The sequence below is a fragment of the Prunus persica genome, chromosome G6 (assembly GCF_000346465.2).
Source record: "Prunus persica cultivar Lovell chromosome G6, Prunus_persica_NCBIv2, whole genome shotgun sequence".
Lineage (NCBI taxonomy): Eukaryota > Viridiplantae > Streptophyta > Magnoliopsida > Rosales > Rosaceae > Prunus > Prunus persica.
In genome coordinates, this window is record NC_034014.1 from 26,031,064 (window position 1) to 26,051,357 (window position 20,294).

The 20,294-nt window shown below is 36.1% G+C and overlaps 2 protein-coding genes and 1 long non-coding RNA gene across 3 annotated transcripts; 1 reads left to right on the forward strand and 2 right to left on the reverse strand.

The window, feature by feature from the left end:
* Positions 7,827 to 11,333, reverse strand: LOC18772369 (vacuolar cation/proton exchanger 3). Its single transcript, XM_020566970.1, has 12 exons — positions 10,924 to 11,333; positions 10,582 to 10,649; positions 10,226 to 10,254; positions 9,937 to 10,133; positions 9,593 to 9,808; positions 9,267 to 9,395; positions 9,063 to 9,179; positions 8,915 to 8,968; positions 8,692 to 8,808; positions 8,483 to 8,573; positions 8,329 to 8,398; positions 7,827 to 8,218 (listed from the first exon to the last, which is right to left on the reverse strand). Exons 1-11 carry the CDS (start codon positions 11,191 to 11,193, stop codon positions 8,337 to 8,339), a joined length of 1,350 nt encoding a protein of 449 aa, XP_020422559.1. The 5' UTR covers positions 11,194 to 11,333; the 3' UTR covers positions 7,827 to 8,218; positions 8,329 to 8,336.
* On the forward strand, positions 13,371 to 14,723 carry LOC109949861. Its single transcript, XR_002272166.1, has 2 exons — positions 13,371 to 13,463; positions 14,021 to 14,723. It is a non-coding gene; the product is annotated as an uncharacterized LOC109949861 (long non-coding RNA).
* On the reverse strand, positions 16,483 to 20,250 carry LOC18772227 (vacuolar cation/proton exchanger 1). Its single transcript, XM_020565464.1, has 12 exons — positions 20,155 to 20,250; positions 19,114 to 20,066; positions 18,925 to 18,992; positions 18,818 to 18,846; positions 18,524 to 18,720; positions 18,192 to 18,401; positions 17,693 to 17,827; positions 17,495 to 17,611; positions 17,338 to 17,391; positions 17,101 to 17,217; positions 16,891 to 16,981; positions 16,483 to 16,789 (listed from the first exon to the last, which is right to left on the reverse strand). The coding sequence occupies exons 2-12, from the start codon at positions 19,369 to 19,371 to the stop codon at positions 16,770 to 16,772; spliced, it is 1,296 nt and encodes a 431-aa protein (XP_020421053.1). The 5' UTR covers positions 19,372 to 20,066; positions 20,155 to 20,250; the 3' UTR covers positions 16,483 to 16,769.

Consider the following 20,294-nt stretch of genomic DNA (forward strand, 5'->3'; position numbering starts at 1 on the left):
ATGCTGCGACTGAGTCCATGTTCCAGAATGGAATCGAACAATTTGTTCTGGAGAATTTGGACTGACTCTTTGCTTAAGAATGCCACCATAACCAATGTCAGAGGCATCAGTTTCAACTATTTTGAAAGAATCAACTGAAGGAATACCAAGACAGGGAAGTGTCTTGACATGGCTCTTAATCTGTTTGACAATTTCAGTATGAGTAGACGACCAAGGAGGAGGGTTACTCTGCAACCTATCAAATAAGGGCTTACACTGTTTTCTCAAATTTTTGTAAAAATCAGAAATGTAATTCAAAGATCCTAAAAATCTTTGAAGCTGACTCTTATCAAGAATTTGATCAGGAAACTTATCAACGAACTGAATGACTCTATCAATTGGAGATATTTGAGACTGGCATATATTGAAACCAAGGAAACGAATATTGGTTTGGAACAACTTGATCTTTTTGGCAGAAACAACTAAACCATTTTGTTTGACAACTTGAAGGAACTTATTCAAATGTTTCCAATGTTGTTCTATTGACTCAGAAAAGATCAGAACATCATCAATATAAACAATCAAAAATTGACTGTAAGGATTGAATATATCATTCATAATGTTCTGGAATTCACTAGGAGCATTTTTCAGACCAAAAGGCATTACATTCCATTCGTAATGACCAAAAGGGGTGACAAATGCAGTCTTATATCTATCTGACTCATCTATTTGGATTTGCCAGAAACCACTTTTCATATCAAACTTAGAATAAACAACTGCTTTTTCTAATCGATTAATGAGATCTCTTTTATTAGGTATGGGATACCTAATCCATTCTAGGACCGCATTAAGAGGCTTGTAATTGATGACTAATCTTGGGACTCCTCTTTCTAATTCAGCATTTTTCTGAACATAAAAAGCAGGACACGACCAAGGAGACTTACTCTTACGAATTATTTTCTTTTGAAGCAACTCTTCAATTTCTTTCTTACAGAACTCCATCATTTCTTGACTCATTTGGATTGGCCTGGCTTTAGTGGGGATATTTTTCTCACTAAAGGATTTGATGTAAGGAAGACAGACGACATGCTGTTTCCTATACCAAAAGGCTGTGGGCAACTCAGAACAGATTTCTTCTTTTAATCTTTGTTCAAATTTTTGAATTTGAAACTGTAAGGACTGACTGGCAAGCTGTTGTTCAACTCTTTTAAATTTAATTTCTTCTTTAAGAAAATTCAACTGGTTGGTTTTCTGGACGACCTGAAGGGACCTAGAGACAGATCGTTTCTGTAAGGCTTTCAGATTATGCAACTCAGGTTTAGAAAGAAAACTAAACTTAACTTTCTCTCCTAATTGGGTAGAGATAACACCATCGTATTCTACCTGGAAAGGATAAAGTAAACTTATGAAAGGTAATCCTAAGATAACCTCATCAGTAATATTTTTAACTAAGACAAACGAAGTTTTAAAACAAACTTTGCTTTGGCAAATATGGGCCTTAGGTAACTCATAATTCAACTGGAGAGATTTTCCTGAAGCAGTGCTTAGGGTTTCTCTAGACTTCTGGTAGTACTTAGTAGGGATTAGACCTTCCTGGATGCAGTTAAGGTCGGCTCCTGAATCAAATAAGGCAACTGTGGTGAACTCAAAGTCTTTGACAACTATTGTAACTTTCGAATACCATTTTCGGAAATTGACTTGTTTGATTAAATTGACAACTGGAGTTTCTTCGTCAGAACCAGCAGGGCTGTCTGACTGGCTTCTAGTTTCTAAAAGCATTTTGCCTTTTCCAAGACTTGTTAGGTCTTGTCTGATTGTGTGGTTCTCAACCTGCAACTGGTTACTGATCTGTCTTAACTCAGCTAATTCTTGCTTGACTAATTTAACTTCTAACTGGAGGTCTTGTAGGGTGACTTCTTTCTTTCTTTGGGCAAACTTTTCTATAGTAGTAGCTAAACTGACAGGCTGCGGTTTAGGACTACTAGAGCTTTCTTGACTAATGACTTTTCGCAATTTTTTCAAATAATCGGACTTTAACTCAGGGTTTTCTACTCGGCTGATTAAGTCGATTAACAACTCTTCTTGTTCTTCCTGTTTAGTAAGAACAAAAATAGATTTTAATCTATTACAGCATTTATCTGTGCAACCAAATTGTATATCAGGGGAACTAGGCTGGGAATCTGAAACTTGTCCAGAATCATATCCAGAACTGGCAACTAAAGTTTCAGGGCTACTGGTTTCAGAGTCTCGCAACTCTAAAACTTGGATCAACTTTTCTTTTTCAGCTTCTGAAATCTGCAACTGTTTAATAGCATCTTTGACCTTACACTCAGAGGCATAATGACCAAATTTTTGACATTTAAAACATTTAACTTTGGACTTATCGGTTTTGGGTCGACTTTTCTGGGCTTTTCTTGGGGCTTTAGACCAATTTTTTCTTTTAAAACTTTTTCTTTTCTTATAAAACTCATTATCACTTTTGACAGCAAAATGTTTTCTTTTAGAGGAAAACCGACGTTTCCTAAGATGACTTGGCTTAGACTTGTTTCTTCTAGAGGGCGGAATACTACTGAGACCATACTGTTCACAGAAGTTTCCTAACTCATATTTGGCTGATTTCCTATCGGACTGTATTTGTTTTCCGATTTTGTAATCAACACACATTTTCATACCGACTTGGTTAATTGTGCTTATAATGTTACCATAAGTTAAACTATCCCAATCAATATGCCCTAATTCATTACTGAGGGTAGTTCTGATCTTATGGGCAAATAAGTTTGGCAGACCATTGACAAACTTTTCTTTCCAGAATGGTTGATTACTGTCGTCTCTAAGCATTACCCTAGAGATGAAGACATCCTTATACCATCTGAAATCTGACAACTTTGGGCATCTAAGATTACTCAACTGATCATGAATCCTAGCAGTTTGGTTACTAGGGGTTCCTATGAAGTGGTCGATTATGGTGTAAAACAGAGTGTTGACACCGTCTTCTATACCTTGACCTAATCGTTCGTCAAATATAGGGAGACCGTCATCATTAAGTTTCACAGCAAAGGTTATTCGGCTTTTAGACTCAGGACTCAGATGTTTATCCCACCAACTTCTGAGAGTACCGGTAAAACCAGTAACTAACAGAGGGACAATTTCAGACTGTCTGAAACTGTGATTGGTGATATAGCTATTGGCAACCATAGACATATGTTGTAACTTATTCAGGATTTCCTGCTCAGAAAGACCATCAATATTCCATTCATATAATTTGTCGGAAGAAACAGAAAACTGGGTTTGCATGTTTCTTTCTTCAAATTGAATGTCTGGAGGTGTTGGTCTGGGGTACCAATCTTTGGTCAGACTACTGGGACTGACAAACTTTTCTAATTTCTTAACTTTGGGTTCAACTTGGATTTCTAAAGTTTGAAAAGCTTTTTCAATTTTAGAAATATTACTTGTTTCTGACGACTCAGACTCAGAGGTGTTATCTTCTGCAAAAGCATCTAGTGTTTTAAGACCAGATTTCTCAGTTTTCTCAACTTTTGCAGGGGTCAACTGGGCTAACATATCTTCTATTTTCTTCATAGTGGGTGTGATCTTAAGAGTCGGGCTAGACCTAAGATCTTGGAACTGGACAATTGGTTTTTCAACTTTTTTCTTAGACTCTACATCTGTAGAACCTAACTTATCAATTTTAGTTTCTATTGTATCTAAATGTTTTCCTATAACGATTAGACTCTAGTTGGTATAATTATTTTGCTCAAGAATTCTTCTATTACTGTCACTGCTTTCAAAGGTTTTGAAAGGAGTAGCAGGAATAAGAGTATCTCTATGCTCAATAATTATGGTTTCAACTGGAGGATGACTGGACTCAACGACAGACTTATCTGCCATTTTCCATTTTTGCTGAGTTAAAGTTTTTAACTCATCATTTGACATATAGCGGCTTTCAACAAAATCAAGGTAGAACATTTCAACTTGGGCAGACCGCATATAATCTTTCCATTCACTAAAGATTTCTAGGCGGCGTTGGGCTTCTGGATAGGCTTGATGGTAACAATCTCGTCTAGACTGGTTCTCAGGGGCTTTGAGATGTTTGTTTAGACGTGACCAATCAATTTTAAATTTTCTATTAAGGGTTCTTAACTGATTATCAACTGCGGCAAAGTTTTCAACTACAAAGTCAGACTGGGTAGGTGACTCAGGGGATTCTGACTTTTCATCAACTGGAGCCTTGCCATAGCAGGGCTGGGTTACCTGAGAGGATCTTCTCAGGGACTCAAGTTTCAAATCTATCATTGTTTTTTCTAACTCTAGGTCTCGTTCTAGAGTAGAGGAAGAGGCAGTAAAGGAATGCCGAGCAGGGGCATGCCTTTGCGACTGACTAGGGGTTGGTAACTGTTGTAACTGGACATTAGATTTTCTTAGAGGCTGGTTGTCGAACCTAATCTTAACCGTGCCATCTAAGTACTGTTGGATGTAGTCTAAATTGTTTAGACTACGTTGGATCGGAGCTGGTTGGCTCTCGGTAACTAGGGTCCAATCTGTTGGAAGGGCAACTTCTGACCATTTAATGGTCTGGGGAACTTGGATATGGGCGTCTGAGGTATGACTCTGGATCAGGACTGTCTGATCCTTTGGGCTTTTGTTTAAGGCCTGGAAATTCATATTGGTTCCTGTGACCTTATAGTAGATTCTGTAAACTAGGGCCAGAGGCTGAGTTCCTGGGAGGACATTATAGCCTTCTGTCTTAATATTGAGAGTTAGGGTTCTCAATATGTGCGGATCACTAAGGCTTACAGTGAAGTCTGGGTAACAATCAAAATGAACTGGACCGTTACACAAACTAGACTCAATTACTCCTAGGGTACTGTCACTGAACGCGGTGAACCGGGCATCGCGTAAACAGAGCAGTATGGAGGCTTTTAATCCTAACCTGGTTAGGGGCTTAACGGCAACTTGAACAAGACCAATATGCAGGAAATTGTTTCCATCAGTCTTGTGCTTTTTGATCGACTCAAGATTAAGCAACTGGCAAGTTTCGTGTTCTTTACTAAGAGCGTAAACTTGTTCAACTGTTTTGACATGTGTTGTGCTATTAAAACTGGAAGGCAACCAATGTTTCTTATAGATTTTTTGATTAGGGACTTTAGGAATATTCCAATCTCTAAAGTCTAATTGTTCTTTGCAACTAGAATCATACAAATTGTTCTTCATTAACTATCTCAGGGAGTCGACTTATACTGGCTTTAGAACTGCTTGACTTACAGGAATTTGACCTAAGAAAACGACTCATGGCTACTCAAGTGTTTGACTCAAACGGACTGAGGAAGAAGATAAACAGGGACTTCCTAGACTCACCGTTTACTCTACAAATAACCTATTAACCTTTCTCAATTTTCTGTCTCCTGCCCAGCACAAACGCCCTACTCTCGGGACTTACAGATCTAGCAAAAAGGACTCACGGGTCAGACCTTAGAGAAAGATGAACAGACAACTTGGAGAATAAAAGAAAAGCAAAGGATGAAGATGAAACCTTCTACTTAGATGCTTAAACCAGCCACTTGGGCGGGAATGAGTAGCAGACTTAGACAAAGACCGTAACTCTTACGGCTCTGATACCAAAAGAAGATGATGGTAATATAATATATTAGTGGAAAGCTAGATGCGTTGGCTTTTCTTCTTTACATCAACATAATGGTTAGTAGTATAAATAATAGTGCAGCACAAAAATTATACCTGAGAGGTTCTCGTGCTGATAACGTGTTATAAAATAACCTGGAATATGTGCGAATATTGAGCTGCACGTAAAGTAGATGAGACACAGTATTTAACGAGGTTTGGCTATGCCTACATCCCCGGAGAGCAGCAGTAGTAACTTTTCCACTATGTAAAATAATAGGGCTACAACTTTAGAGTTTACAATATGTAAGGCTCACTGAATTTTCTCTCTGCTCACTCACCCTATTTCTTCCTTCTCTTCCTCTTCTCTGCATGACTCTCTTTCCTCTTTTCTTTCCTCCTTTCCTTTTCTCTTCTCTTTCCTTCTTTCCTTTTCTTCTCTCTTTCCTCCTTTCCTTTTCTTCTCTCTTTCCTTCTTTCCTTTTCTTCTCTCCGTTTCCTTTTTCTTTGTTTTCTTTCCTCTTCTTTTTTTCTTCTCTTCTCTTTCCGTTTCTCTTCTTATTTATAGGCTGAAATAATCACTATTCATCACTATTCACTATTCACCCGTGACAGACAAACTCTACCAAAAGTCTCCAAATGAATAGTAATGAATAGTTAGTGGGCTCTACATGTTTATTCTTTTACAACATTTTTTTTTTTGGGTTTTTAAAATTTTTTCCTTGCTGACATTATCACTAATGTCACAGCCCTCAGGTACCATTTTTTGTTGTTCTTGCCTTAAGGTCTGTCAGGGCTTGGTGGAGCCCTAGCCTTGCCTGGGCTATTTTGTACCGCTGGAGTTGTATTTCTTGGCCTGGGGGGCCTCTTGCCTGAGCTAGGGCCTCCCGGTGGAAATGCTCTAACAGCAGAATTACATTGTAACAAATTTAAAAGATTGGAGGTATGTTATTATAAAAATTGAAAAGGTATGGATTAACATGTCAAAAGGGCAGGGTACTAAACTGTCATTAACCATTTATTTTATTTTAGGGTTGACAAGGAAAGTTCTATTAGTTATAGCTTTTTAACTTTAATATCGAATCAAAATATAAGCATGACTTGGCTTCTTAAAATTGAGGAGGAGCTCCTCCTTACAACCAATGAGTTTTTGATATTTGTCAAATTTTAGCAACATTGACAAAGTTTTAAAAAAATTAAAATTAAAATAATTTAACACATGTCAAAACCACATTGGTTGCAACGAGGAGCTTCTCTTCAATCTGAAAGAGCCAAGCTTTTTCTTAAATTAAACTAGCTCGGCAATTGGTTTTCTTTTTTTTTTCTTTTAGAATTAAAAAAGATAATAGGTAGTTGTGTTCTATAAAAATAGAACCTATTATTTTATTTTATTTAAAAATTTTAAAAAATTTAATATGAAAAAGTATGAATTTATCACATTTATCATCATTTAATTAATAATTTCAATTTTGAATATTTACATTAACTAAAGACATTTTCTAATATTTTGAATGTTTCACCGTTCTTTACCTTTTGCTATATATATAGATAAGTAACTAGAATTGACAAGTGTTGCCTCATAACAATAATCCGAGAGAGGATGGAATAGAAGAATATTTGAGAGAATTAAAAATCGAATAATAAAAAAAGACCCACATGGGTTAAGCTAGCTGAAAATGTGACCCAACCAATAGGGAAGCCCAAGGCCCAAGCCCAACTTCACTTACTCAGTTGAAAAATGAGTGAAAGCTACGGCCCAAGTTCATCAACATTCTGGGTTGAACCGAACCATGGCCCAATGGGTTGCCAGGCTAATAATCCCAAGCATATTCTTTCTTTCTTTTTTTTGGTGGGAAATCTGAACATGTTTTCTTGACACGAAGTGGACTATACAATGCTTCCATTTTGTTGATTTGCCACTAGGGTTTAGGTTCCAGGTTCCTATGGAAACCTTTGTAAAAATTCCAATGACTTTGACTGTCTGCTAAAAGGTAAGCATTGGCCCCATGTTTCACTTTATTTTCCTTTATGCTGATTTTACTTTTTGCATGGTTTTGGTCCTTTTCGCAAGAGAGTTTTAGTTTGGTCAATTTTCGCTCGTATGATAACTTTTTTATTTTTTATTTTTTATTTTATTTTTTGTGCTAAAGTATAGGGAAAAATGAGAGTAAGAATGGACGTGAAAATGAGATTGAGAGAGAAGATAAGAGGGGAGAGAGTGAGAATGGAAGTTGCAAAACCCAAACCAACAAATTTTCCATTATTAATTCTTTATTATTCCATAACAAAAAAAAGCAAGGAAATCAAGCCTCTATGCCATGCATGCCACAAGCTCTACTGGAATTTATAAGAAGAAATAAAAAATCAGATGGAAAAACAAATCTGATTCATATATAGTACTAGCTATACACACATATGACTGATTCTGTAGCCTGTCCTCATCAAGCTTCAACAAGACCCAACTCTTTTCATCAAGTATCCCATGCAGGACAAGCAGATCAATGAAAAATGTTAGCTTTCGGACCGGCTATGGCACCAATCAAAATTGATGAATAACAAAGGCATGCAGCCAACAACAGCATTGCTGTAATACTCAGGAGGTGGCCCTTGAAAGGCCAAACACCTGCATCAAAATCAATCAGTTAAGTAATAATTCATGTCTTGACTCAATTAAAGTTGCTAGCTGAAATGTAAATACATATGCATTCAAAAGTGCTGCACAAACGAACTTACATTTTTAATTAAGCTCCAAAAACTGCTGTGTTTGACGATTTAAGTCCCGGGTTGACGATGTTCGAGTGATCTAGGGGCGAAAAAAGTTTATGTTTTAGATTTTTTATAAATTGTTACATGAACCAGCAAACAAGGTTTTTAGTTTAGTACTTACGAAGGGGAGATTCGGTTACAAAAAAGCAGGCTCCAATAATAATGTAGCACAGCAGAAGAACCAATCCCTTGAGGTAATGGGAAGTACCATCCTATAAATATTAAATCAAGCAAAAGTGAGATTAAGGGTATGATCAGCAATCTTAATTGAGACTGAAGGATGATGATGATGTTTTTGATGAGGTAAGATTAGCAATCTTAATTAATTACCTGTAAAGTGAAGGCTACAGCAAGAATTGATATAGCTAAAGAGCCGGTCTCAATGACACTGAAATTGAGATCCATGTTAATCCCCATTATCCAAGCAATAATCACGCACAATGGAACCTGCAGATTCATTCATTTCAATGGCATTTGGATATTAATTAGTCTAATTGATGATATTCCAACATTAATTATATATGTTCTTATAGACTATAGTTGTTCTTCTTACCACAAACACGGCAATTTGAGTTGCAGATCCCAAAGCAACACCCAACGTTATATCCTGCATAAAATACATATATATATATTTTAAATGGAAAGACCTTGTGTTTAGAAATGCGATTAGAAGCTAATGTGATCGTTAATTAATCACTCACCAACTTGTTCTTGAAAGCGAATATGATTGCTCCTGCATGTTCTGCTGCATTGCCAACAATAGGTAGCAAGATTATGCTGATGAAGCTCACAGACAAGCCCCAAGAATCTGATGCTTCCTGATGAAAAAGTAGTGATTTATATGAGTACCATAATAAACAAAATGGGGTTATGTTTCAATCAAGGTGGCCAGATTATATATGTACCTCAATTGTTCCCACAACATACTCAGACAACAAGGCAATCACTGCAGTCATTCCAATCAGCCACACAATCCCACTCCAGAATCCAATCACAGGTGCTTCATCCGAAACAACACCATCATCGTCCGATTCCTGATCAATGCCACCACATTAAATTGGCTAAGTTAGCAATCACCACAGATGCCGCCATAAAATTCCCAAAAATTTCTCTTCCAAGTCTTGCATTAAGACGGGAACCATTTTTAAGAATAATGTTCTCTTGTCAGACTTATGTTGCGAGACAACGAATCAAACCACTTATATTCATAAAAGAATCTTGCATTAATTACCTCCTGAGCTTCAAATAATTCACGGTGTGTCCACAACTGGAAGACAATGTATGCAGTATAAGCTATGAGCATAACAATGCAGCTGGCTCTGGACAAATGGAGGGAAGGGTCTGATGTCACACTAGCAGAGGCTCCTGCAGCAAACGTGAACAGCATTGGCAGCAAGTGACACAAAAGTGCCAGCAGCAGCATGAGGGAGTTCACATCCGCTTGTCTCTGTTTGGACAACAACAAAACAAACAAACAACATATTAGATAGGCATGAAATGAAACCAACAGTATCCAGGATAAGGATAACTTCATAATGGGCAGGGATATTTGTTTTTCCAGAGCCATGAACTTACTCTGTCATATTTCTGTTCTTTTCTGATGTTGGCAATGCCACCGCAAAAGAGAGAAGTGCCGAGGACTAAGAGAAGGTTTGAGAGAATGGACCCCAGCAGAGAGTACTTCACTACTGCTACCTTATGTTGAGCCAGGGCAAAGATTGCAATAATTAGCTCCGTGGCATTTCCACATGTCGCATTTAGAAGCCCTCCCACTGAAAAAACAAATGTATAAGAAATAAATCAATCAATTATGTCACGTATGTGACAAAAATTTAAATGAATAAATAAGAAATAATTGAATTACCTGTTGGACCGGTGTAAAAAGAAATTTGCCTGCAATTTTGGGGGGGGAAAAAAACAAAATTTAGTGTGCGCTCAAATGGAAATTATACTAACTATAAATACTAATATGAGTAATGCTACACTTACCACATTATTATCCTATGATGTGGCATATCCATATCATATGTCACATCAATTAAATAAATGAAGTGTATTTTAATAAATAAAATTTGAAAAACAGAAACTAATATTTTACATAATGTGATATATACACATCAACTGTCACATCATGTGATATAAAATTGTGGTATAAAAATGTGGTAAGACTAATATTATTTGTACTGATATATAATAAAGAGGAAAAAAAATTGGACTTACTCTGTCAGAAAGCTGACCCGTTCTGCTAGTGGCATAAGCCCAATTAAGCTCAACGCAAACACCCATGGCTGTTTAAGAGAAATAATCACAACGGTTACGATCAAAGGATTTCTATTATACAATTTTCCTTTCTAAAGCAATTTTCTTTACAAGACATTTTACTTCGGGCTTGATTTTCAGTTGCATAATTATACCACGTTCTCGTATTTCAGTATTATATTATAATTTTTTCAACTTATATATGTAGACATGGTAAGTATTAATAATTGTAAATAAGTTTTTTTAAAAGTTTTTTTCCACTGTTATATTGAAAAAAAAACATAGCAAGGAGTTGGTACTCACACTTGCAAAACCAAAACACTGAGCCAAAATGGCCAGTGGTATGGCTGGGAACAAGACGGAGAGTTTTGTCCCCAATGTAACCTCCTGCAAATTCGCCAAAAACTGTCTAAGGAGAGAGCATCGAACTTTGGAGACAAGGGTGAGGTCAGACTTCTTCCGCAGGGAAGAGGATGACATGTTGTGTGCGGTCCGACCGGTCCGGTTCTCCTTAGTTAAGCCCTTGAGGTTGCCATTTTCTAATAGCCATGGCTGGTCTTGGTTTGAAGCCATGACCGATGATGTAATTGCACAAAGCACAAAAACCTAGCGACCCAACAAAAAAAAAAGAGAGAGAAGATTTTGAGAACAAAGTTGCTTGCCAATGTAACAGGATGACAAGCTCGATATTATTATCTATTGAGAGATGAAGTGGACTGAAAATTCATATACAGTATAAATAGCCTGGGAGTGATGCTTTGCGTGTGGCGCGGATGCTAGCTTCCTCGAAGTTTCGTTCTTTTGTTTTTAGCCATCAGATCAGATTTTACAAGACACGTACGCTATTTTTCCAAAATAAGTATTAAGAAATATAAATATATTATACATACTAGCCCTTGACACATGCTCACGCATGTGCCAATTGGTTTTCTTTTTCTTTTTTATTTTATTTTTAGAATTAATAAAAGATAACAGGGTAGTTATGTTCCATAAAAATAGGACCTATTATCTTATTTTGTTTTTAATTTTAATTTTTTAATATTAAAAATATGAATTTACCATATTATCCTCATTTAATTAATAATTTCAATTCTTAATGTTTGAATTAACAAAGGGCATTTTCTGGTATTTTGAATGTTTCACCATTCTCTGCCTTTTGCTTTATATATATATAGATGTATATACAAGTTACAACAATACCAACTTTCTTTTTTCTGATTTTTCTTTTCCAACCACACAAGTTAGTAAATTACAAGACTAGTTCGGTGTCTATATTGAATTGGATAACTCATTAAATTTAATGTATGTTAAAATAAAAAATAAAGATAAAAGTGAATAATTTTTTATTTTTAAAATTAGAAATAATAAGTTATAAGCCTTTTATATCCTACTATTTTGAAGAATTGAATTAAATAAGTATTCTTTATAAGTAATCCATCTTCTACGTAACTTGGACAAAAATTATTCATCTTTAAAAAAAAAAACACACAAAACAGATATGATCAGAAACCAACTAATGATTTGGTGCCGTGTTCCTTTCTATACCAAATGCGATTTTAATAACACTATAATTAGTTAGGTATTTGGTATAAGGAAGAACCAAAATCTAAATGGTAGGTACGTAGTTGTTTACTGTAAAGTTATTATATACATTTCTTTGACCATCGGTGACTACTTATTCAAAGATTGTAACAGATATTCTCCACCAGGTAGTTCTGCGTAGTATGAAATTCGTTTTTTTTTTACTGGTTTTTTTTTTGTTGGCGGCATTTGTAGCTACATATACATTATTTATGCGTGTTCCGTACGTGAGGAAGAAAGAAACTGTATATTTGACTGACGCTTGTACTTCTTGTGCGGTACTGGAAAGAACAGTCAAAACCAAGCAGAGTCAAACGAAAGTTACATCAGAAACCCACTTTGAACAGTAAAAACCATGACGTTTTGTTTTTTTAATAATTAATAATCACGGAATTCCACATTGTTTTTAAACCACGTATACAAACAGCAATTATGAGCATGAAAACAAAGGAATGAGAAAGAAGATTGATGAGGATGATGAAGACAATTCTCATTGTGTGCACCCAAGGCAAACACGCCACGCCATATATTATATACATATATATATATATAATAAAATAAAACACAATAATATGTGAGGCGAAGTAGGTATACACTTAGCCCAACCTACTGAAAATATACAGAGGAACCTTCGCAGAAGCTACTTGATCGGTTTCATACCAATGTATCTCACTCTTAATATCTCAAGCAGTACAACTTGAGACGACTATGCTTGCTTACCCCTCTCTCTGCATTTGATCTCTCGACCTTTTCATGAAAGAATGACAGGCTCACATGGAGTTGCAGACCAGCATTTTTGTTTTTTTGTCGATTTTGTTCTCTACATCCACAGACCACACATGCATATAAATCCGTATAAAAAATTGCAGTCCTAAAATTATCCCAAGTGAAACAAAGATCGATACATACAATGAAGTTCAAGCTACGTATATACGCATACACATACAAAACTATCTTCTTTGTATGTATATGTATGCGTAGATTGAACTCTCTGGGTGGCTACGTTTATTATTAACAAAAATGGACCCTGACTTCACTAATTAAGCTGCAAAAACTTCCAAATTAGAGGAAGGTAGAGAGAAGTTTCGTTCTTTACTATTTAAGGAAGAGATTTCCAAGTGCCTATATATATTTGCGGCCTCAAGTGTCAATACTGTCAATTGTGCGAAGGGTTTTAGTGGGTGAAGATCTTCTAGCTAGCAAGTCGGCTTACTTAGTTTAGATTTTATGGTCCATTATTCTGCCTGTTGTTACTGAACTGTGTATGTCTACGAGACCCTACTCTTAATTTCAAACTTTCAATCTCTGGTATAAGTTGCTTTCACACTACGTACTTGCTTATTATAACATCATTTCGCTTGCGGCTTGCCTAAAATTTTTTTGCATATCTTCTCTGAAAACTTCATACTTACATGTTATATATGGATAATATAATGTATCTTCATCTACATAATACTTACTTTAACTGAGAATCTGAGATTGATATATATAGCTCTTATCATCACATTATCAAGGAAGAACCCTAGCTCTTTTTTACATTCCCAAATATCTGCCTTCCACACATGATGATGCTTGTCTGTGGAACCCTAGACAGCTTCCGCGAAGCTTCCTTCCTCCTCCATCAATTGAATTAAGCGAATATTATTTGGTATATATGGACACGTACGTAAATATCTTCCCCACATCATCATAGTTCTTTATCTGGTATGCATGATTTTTGTAGATCCTCTGTGACATGAGCATGTGAGTTTTATACTACATTTTTGGATTGAGGACGGAATTTTGGTTGTGGGCAGTAATGTGGTGTGCATGTGTGTAGGGACATCTTGCTGGAGCTGCAATTTCCGCGAAATTTCCAATATATATATGTAGGGACGTCTCAGTTAATTTATTTTGTTGGTATATATATATATATATGTTTTTTATATGAGACGTCCGTACGATAATATATTCCGTATCTTTAGTCTTCAATGAGACTCGTGAATCCTGATTTGATTTGATTTCGTAGAGAAGAAGTTAAGAGAGAAAAGTAGGATTAGATTTCTACCATGAAAAGACAACCAGTTCTTTCTGAAAGACTATTTCTTCTTCGAAAGAAGACTGATATGAAGAAGATTGCTGAGAGTAGAAAGTTCTTATAATACGGACGGATGGTCCAGAGAAGAAGTCGTTTCGCATTTGGACTGTGTGCTAATTATACATCATATATATTTAAAGGCCTTAAAGTGTATGTATGGTGAACCAATGTCAGTACAAGCCACACCAACCAAGGCTTGACAGCACCATTCATCCAAACCTATAAAATATTGTGGAAGATTTGGTTTGTATATAGCTAGTGAGTGGAGAGTTTCATGCAGGTACATTTCTATCTCTATCTCTATCAAATAAAATAGTCGGCAAGATTGGGAGTACGAGATGAGAAAGAGAAAAAAAGTTTTATTATATTCTAAAAGGAGACTGTTAAAGTTAATTGTATTTTATGAGACCCACCGTATCTTAATAGAAGAGAAGATACTTCTTTTTTTTCCAAACTATACGATACCCATAATTAACCATAACTAAGTATTGTTAAATTCAGAGAGACGAGTTAGCGGCTTATTATTAACAATATCGATATTGTTCTTAATTTAACTACCAACAAAGTCTAATAGGTATGAGGTTTTATCATAAAAAATCTCGTTAATATTAGTATAATGGAACCATTCATTATATTTTGTATTTTATTTAGTTAATTTTCCGATGTGTGACTCATATTCTTTAACAAGTATGCCATCCCCTCCTGCCAAAGGCTCTGTCTAACTTAGTTTGGTTAACAAACAAATGAATTTTTATAGAATATGGAAGCATCAGACAAAAAACTAGAATATTACAACACAAAAATAGAACATACATTTTATTCCACTAACAAGTTGGACCCGAATATATCTCTACCATTATAGCATGTCTAATGGGACTTATCTGGCCTAGTGGTCTAGATCTAACCTCAAATAAATAAATAAATAACACTTTTTAATGTATGTGTTTGGCTTAATCTAGTTTAGCTTAAGACAAGATAAGGGGCTGGTTTAGCGCAAGTGTTGACTTGGGTAAAAATAGACCCCACAGTCAGTTTTTGGAAAAAGAAAAAAAATAGTGCACCGATTTGTCGATAGGATCGCCACTTTCTTCGCATCACATCTCTTTGCTCTCTCGTGGGAGATTTTCCCACTTAATTTGATGCCTTGGATATTTGTGTGTGTTTCTTCAGTTTTCTTGAGTAAGATTTGTATATGAATAACCTTTGATTCACTTGGTTGTTTTGGATTGGAGGTATACTCTGCAGGACAAAGACACGAGTAGCTGCAATTATTGTCAAAGGTTTGAAAAATCGGCCCAGGCGGCTGCTTAGGAGCTCTTTTGGGCTGCCTAGGCGCTAGGCGTTAGTAAATTGATATGAACAATAATTCCCTCCTTACCTTCTATTGTGGCTTAACCACAAAGTGACGTATGTCCTCTCTTTTTTAATTGTCAAACTTCTTCTTTTTTCATTTTTACTCAACCCCTAGCTTTTTACCAAAACATATAAATTAAAATTCTCATTGTTTTTTCACTTTGTAACATGATCCTATATGGAAAAAACATCCATGAAGAAACTATGTCTACAAATGTTGTTAGTGGAACTCTGGTTGTAAATGGATTATTAAAGTTAGAGTTGGAAAGGATTGTAGACTTAAAATTTTTGACTGAGGAAGGAAAATTATTATTTTTAAAAATGATTGAGAAAAATCAAAGTGAAAAAAAAAAAAAACAGTTGGAATTTTTTCTTCTTTCGATGTTGGTGGAAAAGTTAGGGGTTGAGTAAAAGTGAAAAAAAGAAGAAAAAGAAGTTGTTCTGACAACTTAAAAAAAAGAGGACACATGTCATTTTATAGGTGAGCCACAATGTAAGATAAGGAGTAAAGTATTGTACAAGGTAAATTGCTTTGTGGGCCAGTTGTGACCTTTATACGTGGGCTCTGGGTAGATGCCTGACTTGAGCCCTTCCTTATATATGTGATTTCATGAGATTTAATTTTATATTATTTTTGGTTTCAAATTTCTAATAATATATTGGATATTTCTCTCTTTAGTTAATATTCTCCAATGCATTTTTCTCTTGGTATTAATATTTTTCTCAACATTTTTTAATATTTCAAACAAAGAAAAAGAAAAGGCTTGGCAAACAAAAAAAACAAAAACAAAGAAAAAGTAAAAGGAAATGTGGTGCAAATAATAAACATGCAAAACGACGCCGTGGCCGGAACAAAAAGGAGAAAATATCATGAGGCGCGCTCGAGTTGAAGCGCAGCTGAAGATGGCTGTTGCTATGTTGGTTAACTACCATAAACCTCTGGCTATAACTGTCCAATCCCAATCGCAATGCAAAAGTGGCTAAAACTGTCCAATCCCAATCGCAATGCAAAGGTAACTACCATAAACCTCTGGCTATATCCACAGGACCACAAATCATATAGCACAGAAGAGATAACTTATTACCTGCCCACTATTTTAAGCTCTGAAAACTGCTTTCCTAGTTGGTGATTTTAGCCTCAAGTTGATGCTGTTTGGTCTGTGAGAATGAAATTATGACTTAATATACAAGTATGTATGTGGAGAACTACGAAAACTGACAAGGGTCTGGTGGTGTTTGCAGCGTTTCTGAGTACTTACCAACCGGCGTTTCGAATACAAAGAAGCAGATTCCAATAACAATGTAGCAGAAAATAAGAACCAACCCTTTCACATAATGGGAAGTGCCATCCTATAAAAATCAAACATTACAAGACTTGAAATAACATAACTCAATGATCAAGAAAAAACAGGACAGCTAGCAAGTTTCTAATAGGAAGTTATGTTCTGTATGATTGATGTGAATGTTACCTGTAAAGCAAAGGCTGTGGTGATCACTGCTAGAGCAAGAGACACTGTTTCAATGAGATTGAAGTTAAGATCCATGTTGATGCCCATTATCCAAGCAACAACGACGCAGCACGGGACCTGAGTTGTCACACAATTAGAAAAAATGTTCATGTTAATGCATGGATTTTTCATTATAATTCAATTTGGAAAGAGAACTGCAAGGCCTGCAGTAATTCAGCTTTGATAATCGATACGAACCACGAACATGGCGACCTGAGTTGCAGACCCCAAAGAGACTCCTAATGATATGTCCTGCATTTGTGCAAAACAGAAAATATAGAGTTGGTTATAAGCTGGATTTTCCAATTTCCCATTAGTTTTGAATGAGAAAAGGCCACTATTTATCATTTCTCACCAACTTGTTCTTGAAAGCAAAAATGATTGATCCTGCATGCTCAGCTGCATTTCCAAGAATTGGTACCAGGATGAGGCTGAGGAAGCTGAAAGACAAACCCCAAGATTTTGATGCATCCTAATACAATTAGGAATTTCAGTGAATTGCTTTCTGTTTAGAAAATTAACAATCCACTCAAGAACATAGTGTACTAATTACCTCAATTGTGCCCACAACATACTCAGACAACAAAGCTGTGATGGCAGTGACAGCAAACAGCCAAGCAAATCCACTCCAGAAACCTATCTCAGCCACTTCTTCTTCAACATCTTCATCACCATCAACTTCTGATACCTGACCAGTTGCATTATTATAGTTCCTTAGCTGAGCTCTAGTATTTATTTGCTTGTTTTTTGGGAATGGAAGCACAGAAAAGTCAAGCTTAATGCATATATCAATCAATTGCTTTAAATAAACTCTGTTTATTTTTGGGGTGCTTCAATCTCATGGACAGGTTAGAAATGAAGACTTGCATGATAGTTGAGCACATGTCTGCATATTTGTTTTCTTACTTCTCTTGCTGCATATATAACTAGATGAATGCTTTTCTTGTATGACCTACTTGTATTGCAGAACATTGTTCCCATGCACTACTGAAAGAAAGTTTGGAAGCATGAAAATGAAATTAACATTGCAGCCAAAACCTTAGGATAATTACTTGCTGCAATTCGAAAAATCCGTGGTGAGTCCACAACTGGAAGAACATGAATGCAATATAAGAAAGTAGCATTAGGATACTAATGGCCCTTGAGAATTGGAGTGTTTGGTCTTTTGTTGCAGCAGAGTCCCCAGCATATTGAAGCAGCATTGGGAGCGTGTGGCAGAATGTTGCTAGAAGTAGAAGGAGAGAGTTCACATTGGCCTGTCTCTGATGAAACAATGGCCGTATAAATTAAGGTATGAAGAAACATAGTTTAGATGATTAAAAGGGAAGTTAACATATGAAATTATATAATGCAAATTGAGCTTGGGTTAAGATTAGGGCCTTACTCTTTCAAATTTTTGCTCCCTTCTGAGGTTAGCAAGACCACCACAGAAAAGGGAGGTTCCAAGGACCAAAAGAAGGTTAGAAAGAACTGAACCCAAGAGAGAATACTTGAGCAAGGCTACTTTTCCATGACTTAGAGCAGATATTGCTATAATCAGCTCTGTGGCATTACCAAATGTTGCATTTAGGAGCCCTCCCACTGCACAAACCAGATAAAAAGTGAGCCTTCAGTCCCATTCTGAAGCAACGTTTAAGTAATTGAAAATATTATAACAAGTAAAATGAAAACAATTTACCTGTTGGACCAGTGTAGTATGATATTTGTCTGCAATTTTAAGTACAAATGATTAATGTAAGCAGCATTTGAAGAAAGGCTAATTGATTGTGTTTTTGTGTGCCTTACTCTGTGAGAAAACTGATGCGCTCAGCAAGTAAGGTTAATGCAAGTAAGCTTAGAGTGAAAATCCAGGGCTGTCAAAAGAAAAATAAAGAAAAGGGTTACAAGGATCAGTCATCTAAATTCTGATTTTTTATATTATTTTTTTCTATTGTATACAATATTTCTTATTAAAATATGAAAGCAAACACTCACCTTTCCAAAGCCATAATACACAGCAAAAATGGACAGAGGAATGGTGGGAAGGAGAACCGCAAGCTTGGTCCCCAGAAGAACAACCTGAAGATTAACAAGCAACTCCCTGAGATGTCCATTTTGAACACTGTTTGGCAGTGTAGGATCCGACTTCTTGCGCAATGCAGACGCCGACAATTGTCTAGCGGTCCTGCCAAGGTGCACTTCCTCCTCACTGCTTGTGCCATTTTCCAAGAGGCATTCTTGGTTGGAAGCCATAGTCGGTGTCACAGCGAAAAAAAATTGCTGACTTTTTTTGTTCAGCTACTTTTGTTCACAGAAACAGCTTTGGCCCTTAGCATTAACTTTTCATTGACTGCAATTTGTATATATGGAATTTATCTCTGTGGGATTTGGTAAAATCTCCGCTTGGTAAGATGATAAAACCAAAACGCAAAGAGTTACTATAATTTGGCAAATATACCCAATGAAGCATAAACCAATTAAGCTAATTGCAATCAATTTAAATTAATCAAGCTAATTTCCTGGTAACCACAATCAATTAAGGGTCAAATTAACTAAAGTATATATATTAAGTAGAAATCTTGCCACCCACCAAGCTCAAACTGGGTTTGATGAGGAAATGCCAAACAGGTAGTGTCCTGTTGAATTACAATTCATCTGAGCAATGAAAGCAGGGCACGTATTGCCATGCATGGTAGCCAGATGTGGACATGATTTACCAGGCACAGAGAGAAAAAGTCCATATTTCCATTTCAGAGAATCAAAGAACAACTTGAAGTTGAAACTGACAAGGAAAGGCTACAAGAACAACGGACAGAACGAGCTACCAAGTACCAACCAACACCATTGGTTTAATGTGGAGGTGTTTCTTGTGCCATGCATCTGATTGAAATTGTTCCCTTTGTGTGTGACATATCATGTAAAGAAACACGTAAATTTCTTAAATATTCCTAAACAAACAAAAGGATTATTATTATTATTTTAAAATCAATTAGAAGAATCAAATTAAACTAAAAAAACACATGTTAATCCACTGACCTTCTGCCGCCGCCACCGCCACCGCCGTCTCCCTTGTGTTTTAGGCAATTTTGATAGTTGTTTCAGATTCCCTTTCTAACTTGGTAATGGCCTCCACCATAATCTCAATGCTTTTGGGTTGATTACTTGATTTGTTGGTG